General features: G+C 50.8%; 2 protein-coding genes across 3 annotated transcripts; one reads left to right on the top strand and one right to left on the bottom strand.

Annotated features, from left to right (window-relative positions):
- Positions 1-247: 247 nt before the first annotated feature.
- On the bottom strand, positions 248-3154 carry LOC136472263 (uncharacterized). The gene is made up of 2 exons (XM_066469995.1): positions 2223-3154; positions 248-879 (listed from the first exon to the last, which is right to left on the bottom strand). The coding sequence occupies exons 1-2, from the start codon at positions 2948-2950 to the stop codon at positions 486-488; spliced, it is 1122 nt and encodes a 373-aa protein (XP_066326092.1). The 5' UTR covers positions 2951-3154; the 3' UTR covers positions 248-485.
- Positions 3155-4645: 1491 nt separating this feature from the next.
- On the top strand, positions 4646-7659 carry LOC136538924 (suppressor of disruption of TFIIS-like). 2 transcript variants are annotated; one of them, XM_066530933.1, is made up of 7 exons: positions 4646-4804; positions 4938-5101; positions 5233-5270; positions 5386-5473; positions 5592-5813; positions 5965-6030; positions 7157-7659. In XM_066530933.1, exons 1-7 carry the CDS (start codon positions 4768-4770, stop codon positions 7346-7348), a joined length of 807 nt encoding a protein of 268 aa, XP_066387030.1. In that variant the 5' UTR covers positions 4646-4767; the 3' UTR covers positions 7349-7659. The 2 variants fall into 2 exon arrangements, with proteins under 2 accessions (XP_066387030.1, XP_066386969.1); XM_066530872.1 differs by having other exon boundaries at positions 5233-5473.
- Positions 7660-8124: the final 465 nt, after the last annotated feature.

Genomic DNA, 8124 nt, shown 5'->3' with positions numbered 1-8124 from the left:
AAAAAATGGATCCAATATAATATAATTCTATTGCATACTAAACAAGCCTTCTGTCAAAAATTACAAAAATCTATTTTTCAAAACATGGTATTGCTAGAGAGTGAATATTACCTTTTTTGGAAAAAAAGATCTCACTGGAGCCATGTTTTCAAAAAATATGGTATGGATTTGAGTGCATCTAAACATGGCCTAAATTACAACTTTGCCGATTCCTGGAAGGGGCTGATGCAAAAGTTCGAACTAGCAAGCTACAGTGTTGTCTACTGAAGACGAGAAATTACGAGAGAATTTTATATATGGTCAAAGTCTAGCAACGTCCAACAACAGTATCAGAACGCTCCAGTTTGATTAGGTTCCACATTCCAGTAAGGCAGAACGACCGGATATGCAATTCAGGTTCTTACAAATAAGTACTAATTCGAATCACAAATCCCACAAGAATCGAACTTGCCCAGAATTCCGAGCACAAATCTAATCCAACCTTGTCATGACGCAGCCACTAACCGAAGCGTTTCTTCTGAATTCTTCGCGTTTTGCTGCGCCAGGAGAGACTGCAGATCACTGCCATTTGCCAGGCTGTTGAACTCTACCGACCTTGATGGATCAGTGGGGTATTTTCTCTGGCAGAATGTTATGAGCCTCTTCACAGACTGCAGGTACTTTCTGGTCGTCTCATCATTCATGATGTGAGCCACGCTGTTCGTGTAGATCTTTTCGCGAGCCGATCGCTCGTGAATACCAACCATGGTCACACCAATTGGCCATGGCGAGTTGCCTATCGCTAGCTTGATATAGCTGTCCACTGCAGCCAAGTAGTCTCGTCTCATACAGCACTTGACAACCTCCAGCAATGCTTGCCGGACATCAGGAGGGAGAGCCAGCAATTTGATGCAAAATAATGAACGCGAGTCCTGTGATACAAGATTGTCTGCACATAGGAACATAAGATCTACTAGAGTTGCTAAGAATCCGTATTTACCATACTCTAATTTTATAAAATAAGAAGGAAAGCAAAAACAGTGCTGTAGTTGGAAATTAGAATAGCTTCAGTGCTTAACCTAGTTCACCTATCTGGCTAACTTAAAAATCTAATAGGAAGCAAACATTATTCCATGGCTCCTTAGACAGGCGAATCTAGCCGGGAACATCACCTGGGTGATCTGGGTCAACTTCATTACATGACATGGATTTTCTTAAGTCCTAAGTCTTAACGGTGTTTTACTAAAGGATTAGTAGATTTTATCTGGTCAGTGGACCCTGATAAATGGACCTAAATTTGCCCCTGTTCTTAGATAAGCAATAAACAAACATACATAAGACATGAAGAAGGCAGTCCTCCAGTTAAAACATTATTCTAAGCGTACAGTGATGCAAAGTGGCTGTAATAATGACTCTTAACAAAAATGACAGATATTCAGAAATAACTAAAATAATCTCACAGTGAAAGCTTGATTGCACAGCGATCTCGAGAGAAAATAGTCGCCAATACTGGCAGGTAGGGGAGATCATAAACAAATCAGCGGGCTTACTTAAAGCACAAGGTGCAACCGGATCGTCGATGGTTGTGTTTGTGCATTCAGGATGATGCCCTCCTATTCAAGGGCAAAAGTGAATTGTTAAGACAAATCCCTTCCTATGTTACAGAGATTTCCTCTCTGAACACCTCAGAAGGTAAATCAATAATATCAGAAACCATACAGTTCAAAAACAGCATACATCATATCTCTGTTGTCTTTGTTGTATGGTTGTATTCCTTAAATGGATTGCTCGTTGCTGTGAGAATCTTCAATCAATAGAAGAAATAGTTCAGATACAGATTTAAACAAATATTTATCAGAAACTGCATCACTAATTCATCGGGTAAGGCGTAGATATAGTATAGACAGCATCCATCCTTTTACAAAGATAAGATCATCTTAAATGTGAAATGAACATGGAGTATTAACAACAGCATGGACCATCATTCGTTCACTACATCATACGCAATCCACTAATCACCAAGATAATATTCACGCTTCCTACACTTCCTTATCACTAAGCATTAGATGATAATAATATTCAATGTTGTAAAAACAAAGTAAAGCAAAATCGTACTAAGAGTTCTTATTAAAGCATGCTATCAGATGGGGAAACAAACCTATGAATTCATCCAACCAACGTTCGCAATAAGCATTCGGTCATTCAAACTGTTAGTACTACGAGACACTTGGATGCTCCGTACCTTCTTCTTGCACTGCTTGAAGAGCGGGTCGAGGTATCGCGCGCACTGCTTGCAGGTGGCTGCCGCGGCCTTCCCTTTCGCCGTCCGCCGTTCCGCCTCAGGCATACCGTCCACCTCCTGAGTCCACTCGCCCATCAGCCTCCTGAAGAACGCGGAGATCTTATCCTCGTCGCAGAGCTCCTCGAACGGCGCATCTCTCGGTACGCCGTCACCCTCCCCACGCTGGGCCTCCGCGCCGGCCGCCTTGGGCTTCGTCGCGGCAGCAGCCTTGGCACGCAGCGCCTGGATGTCGCGGAGGAAGTCGTTGGTCTGACCCTCCCCGATCTCCGCCGCGTCGACGTCGGCGAGCGCGGCGGGGTCCTCGATCAGGTCCCGGAGGCGGCGGAGGCGCGCGACGTCGTCCTCGCCGAAGAGCGTGGCCGGCTGCCGCAGCACGCGCAGGCGCCGGATGACCTCCTCCCTCGGGAGCGACTCCTCGGAGCCGCTCTCTGCCCGCGACGCGTCGGCGTCAGCGTCAGCGGCTGCGGAGGTGGGCGAGGAGGAACCGGAGGGGGACGACACCGGGCGGGAATGCCTGAGCTGCTTTTGGAGGAGGAGCTGGCGCTCGGCCTCGCGGATGCGCTGGAGCTCGCGGGCCTCGATCTCGGCGCGGCGGAGGATCTTGCGGCCGCCGAAATCGGCGTTGAGGAGCTGGCGCTTGCGCTGCAGCTCGCGCTTCAGCACGTCCATTGGCTAGCTCTCGCTGCAGCTGTGGCGGAGGTCGCGATCGCGCCGCGCGTCGGGTCGTTTGCTCGGGCAAGGAACCTCCGGATCGTGAAAATGGCGCTGGATCGTAGGGCGGGGGAGGCGCGGGGTCTCGAAGGTTCGGGTTGGATTTGTGCCGGAACGGGGAGCTCGAGCTCTCGCGCGAACCTTCTGGATTCCCGGGAATCCGGACGCGAGTGGAGCACAAGGTTGTTTTGGGCTGATCAGTGAGCTAAACGTATTTTGGGCTGACAGAATTAGGCCCAGCATAAGTTTGTGGGCTGTGGCAGGGCAAATTGGGATCTCACGACAGAAGGCACTGTTGTCATGTGGCAGCATAGCTTGTACTCCGTATCCTGGATCCGTCCTGGGTTGAAAATTGAAGTGACATTTAGGCCTACTATAGTTTTGTTAACGCGTACTGTATTTGGCTAAAAGCTGGTAAATCTCGAATTCTTGCATCTGAAATCAATGCCTTGAAAAAGTTGAGTTTTTATCAATCCATCAAAAAAATGGTAAATTTAGAGATATGTGTTTGAGATTTTTAGCGAGAAGTTATTGGAAAAGTACCACCGGCGTACTGATGATATAAGGCAAACAGCCTGTTCGCTTGTTGGTTTCAGCCAGCCCAAACCAGCCAGCCAACAGTGTTTTCCTCTCACAACAAACCAGCACCAGCCAGCCCAAACCAGCCCAGAAACCAACCAGCGAACAGGCCGAAAATCTACTCATCTAGGTTCAACCGTTCGATAACCAGGTGTATACATCACAACATATGCCAATTTAGCATCTTGATGAAATTTAATAGTCTTAACTTTTACCGCCACGTATCTCGAATATAATCCTAGAGTTTTCACTTTCCCCCGTGGACCAAACTAAAAATGGACTCTCGGGTCGTCGCGGCTCCACTCGTCAACCAAAAAATATACTTGACTCGACCAGCCCGCCTGACTGCGTACAACAAAGCCGCAAAGCCGTTTTGCTGGCAAGGAATATAAGGATGTGTTTAGTTCGCGAAACGAAAAATTTTGAATGTCACATCGAATGTTTCGAGGATATTGGAAGAGGTTTTTGGATACTAATAAAAAAACTAATTATATAGCTCGTCCGGAAATTGCGAGACGAATTTATTAAGCCTAATTAATTCATCATTAGCGCATGTTAGTTACTATAGCACTTATAGCTAATCATGGACTAATTAGTCTTAAAACATTCATCTCGCGATTTCCAATCAAACTGTGCAATTAATTTTATTTTCGTCTATATTTAATACTTCATGTATATACCGCAAGATTCGATGTGATAGTTTGGGGTGAAAATTTTTAGGAGCCTAAGCCTAACCACCAATCAGCGATCAGTGATCACCGACCGGCAGCATCGTGGCTTAGCACGCAGCTCCAGCGAAGCCGACCCCAAGGCAAAAAGGCGGCCTCGCCCAAGCGTAGACGCGTACGTTGAGCAGAGCTCGCCGCAACCGCAAGGAACACGAGCCGCGCTAAAAACTCCTACTCCTACTACTACTCCTACTCCGGCTCCGGAAGCCCTGCCCCACGAAACGGAATTGTAGCGTGTTTCACGCACGTTGGCAGATAGGATTACCGCGCTACTTCCCCGTGGTCCACGCGGCCGGCCCCCCGCCTCGCCCGAAACTCTATTTAAACGCCACGCCTCGCTCCCCCATCTCTATCGCTCTGCTCGTCGCCCCGGCTCTCTGCCTCTCTCCACATCACCGCGCAGGCGCAGCTCTTCCCGGTTCGGACAATTAATCTCCCCTGTTCCTCGAGCTCTCCCGCCCGCCCGCCATGGCCGCGAACTCCCCCTTCGACTGCGTCCTCCTAGGTGAGCGTCGATCGCTAGCTAGCTCGCAGTCCAGGACGGATCGGACTCACTCCAGGGCGATCGCTGCTGTCGGTCGATGATGTAATAACTCGTGCGATTTTTTTTTTGTGGCCCGCGCGCGCGCTCCGTGCAGACCTGGACGACACCCTGTACCCGGGCAACACCGGCATCGGGGCGGCACTGAAGCGCAACATCGACGAGTTCCTCCAGGCCAAGCTCGGCGTCTCGGCCGACAAGGCCGCCGCCATGCGCGTCGAGCTCTTCCGCACGCACGGCAGCTCCCTCGCCGGGCTCATCGTACGTGACGTTCCTTTCCTTTACCCTACTTGAATTCTGACCCCTAGCTCTTGTCGCTTCTCGATTATCATCTTTCTGGTTCTGACTGCTTTGTTCGTGGATTCCGTGTCTGGTTTCGTCGATTTCCGCAGGCGCTCGGCTATGACGTGCACCCGGACGAGTACCACAGGTCAGCACGGAACACACCAACCCAATTTTGGTTCCTCATCCAAGCCTGCCGCAAGTTACAGGTGGCCGCAATCGCATTTCGTCCAAAACTGACCGGGTTCCGCTTTCACCTGCAGTTACGTGCACGGCAGGCTACCGTACGACATGATCCCCGCCGACCCGCAGCTGGAGCGGCTGCTGCAGAGCATCCCGCAGCGCAAAGTGGTGAGCTGCACGATACCCCTCCGTCCCATCCACCAAGAAACAAGGCACTTGGCATACGTACATTACGCGACCGATCGATCAGCTAACCATGTGAGTCGTGTATGATGGGCGCACGCAGCTCTTCACCAACTCGGACCGCGCGCACATGAAGCGGGCGCTGGAGCGGCTGGGCATGGACGAGGCCATCTTCGACGCCGTCGTGTGCTTCGAGACCATGAACCCGCACCTCTTCGGCGAGGCCAGGGAGGAGCGCGGCGACAACCTGGTCGTGGTCCTCAAACCGGCGGTGGACGCCATCGTGGCGGGGCTGCGCGTCGCCGGCTCCAACCCACGCCGGACGGTAATTACCAGCAATCCGCTTATCACTTATCCGCACTTGCTTTGGATGAAAGCAATTTGAGGTTATTATATATATCCGTCGTATGTACCACTATTTATTATACCAACGAAATGATCACTAAAATCTTTTTGGTGGTTGCTCTGTGTGTCAGCTCTTCCTGGACGACAGCGAGAGGAACATCGCCGCGGGGAAAGCGCTCGGCCTCCGCACCGCCCTGGTACGTAACGTAACCAACCTAGCCATTCTCACAGGCTGTTTGAGTCCTGACCACGTCGGTCCAAATAAACACGTACCTACGATTGTGCTCACTACACTGCCGTGACGCATCCTGCACCACCGGACCCAGGAGGCACCCAGCGGGCTAAACGACGCTGAATGCCTTCCGCGGCACCAGGTCAGATCAGACGGGGTGCGCAGGCAGTACGCAAGTAGTTGGTCGATCAGGTGGCCGGTGCGTTCACCAGTTGCTACCCACCACCACCACCCGATGGTGACGGCGATGGCGCCAGTGCCCGGCGCCTTGTCGGTGTCGTAGCGAAGCATATTCACCCGCTCGGCGCCGAGCCATCGATACCGATGCCGCGGAGATCTGCTTGGCGCGATCGAGCTGCCCTTCGCCATTGGCATTGGCTTGCTCGCCCTGTCATCGGTAATCAGGATTGCTTTTGCTCATGCATGCGCGCTTATTAGTGGCCATCAGTCAAGATGATTGGCGCTCTAGTGTCTCTGGCTGGCGTGGCAATTGGCAACGAGTAGGTAGGTGCAAGGGGATGCCTCTGTCTCTGATATTATAAGATCATGCATCCAACGCAGACAAACATACCCTATCTTCTCTTATTCTTTTTTCTTCTCTTGAGCGGGCGAAAACGAAAGAAAAGTTCGCTTTCCTCTCCTCATGTCATTTGTCCATGTTGAATTTTATATCGGTAGAATTCTTGAATTTGGACGGTGCCTGTCGATTCAAGGGTCTCTCTTCGCCACAAATCAGGGGAGAGCAAAGAGAAATATCATCTCCGCTGGTTTTGGCGTTTTGGGAACGGGACAAGGAAACAAAAATGAGCGCACTGCTAGCTGACGCATACGTTTTCATTTGTTTCCGTAGTCCTGGCAACATATCGATAGTGCGTGGTTGCGCCGTCACGTCAGCACGCACATTGCCTGTCTGCCTTTGGGGCGATCATGCATGTCGATGCATCGACACAGCAGTACTACACAATTAACTCTTGTGTCTAACACAAGTTTCTTCTCTGAACACCAGCATGCTGCACAGTCTTATCCATTGATGCGATGCCTCTCTGAAAACCAGCATTAACCCATTGGTTAATCTTTTTTTTTTCATTCAGGTTGGCAAGAGGGTGAGGAGCAAGGAAGCAGACTACGCCCTGGAGAACATCGGCGCGCTCCGGCGGGCCATCCCGGAGATCTGGGGCGTCGTCGCCGGCGGCGAGAGTGAACGCTCGGACCACAGCATCGACAAGATGCCGATGAGGTCCGACCTGGACTCCATCATCCAGCCCACGTCCATCCAGGCCTAATAACCTCATCCCACCCATCCTATTAATAATCAATCAGTCAGAATCATGGGATGCCACTAATAAATTAAAGCTCCATCTCTCTCACTCTCTCACCACCTAATCGATCATCATGTACATTATTCTGATTCCTGATGTGCGTGCGTGCGTGCGTGTGTGAATATCTATCTATCTGTACCTAGCTGACAGGCATGGACATATACACATTTCTGATCAGCACCGGTTGTCAGTGCATGTAAAGCAGCAATTCCAAGTGCATGACGAGTCATCCATATGTATTACGATAAGAATAACAAATCGTACTTATGTGACTATCGCGTGTTCTCTTCTCCACATGTCCCAATCCGATCGAGGCGCAGTTTAGCAATCAATCGTCACTGATTCCGTGTCAGTGCGTGCTTATTAGCCTATGGATCGTCGTCGCTGTTGGGTGTTGGCGACTCAATTGCACGGTGGCATGGTCAGTGGAGCGTGACACGCGCGGGCGTTGGGCCATGACGCGCACGGATGGAAATGGAATCATCATCATGGGAATGGGACGTTGGGCTTTGCGTGCGTTCTAGAAACTACACGATCTCCTGGCTGGCATCGATCGGCAGCATGTTAGTTTATTCTGCGTGGCCGCACGCCGCGTCATCGGCGATCATCGATCGATCGCCGGTCCTCGTCACGTCGCGCTGTCGTCGCTATCCACACGGTCGGTCTCATCTTGCTCGCTCGGCTTGCCGATCGATCACGTCGCCGTCGCCACCAAGCTATCATCGTCGGGGACGACGGCG

This window comes from Miscanthus floridulus, chromosome 1 (assembly GCF_019320115.1).
Source record: "Miscanthus floridulus cultivar M001 chromosome 1, ASM1932011v1, whole genome shotgun sequence".
In the NCBI taxonomy this organism is placed as follows: Eukaryota; Viridiplantae; Streptophyta; class Magnoliopsida; order Poales; family Poaceae; genus Miscanthus; species Miscanthus floridulus.
Note: the sequence above shows the minus strand (reverse complement) of the source record. Positions and strands in the feature narration are given on the sequence as shown.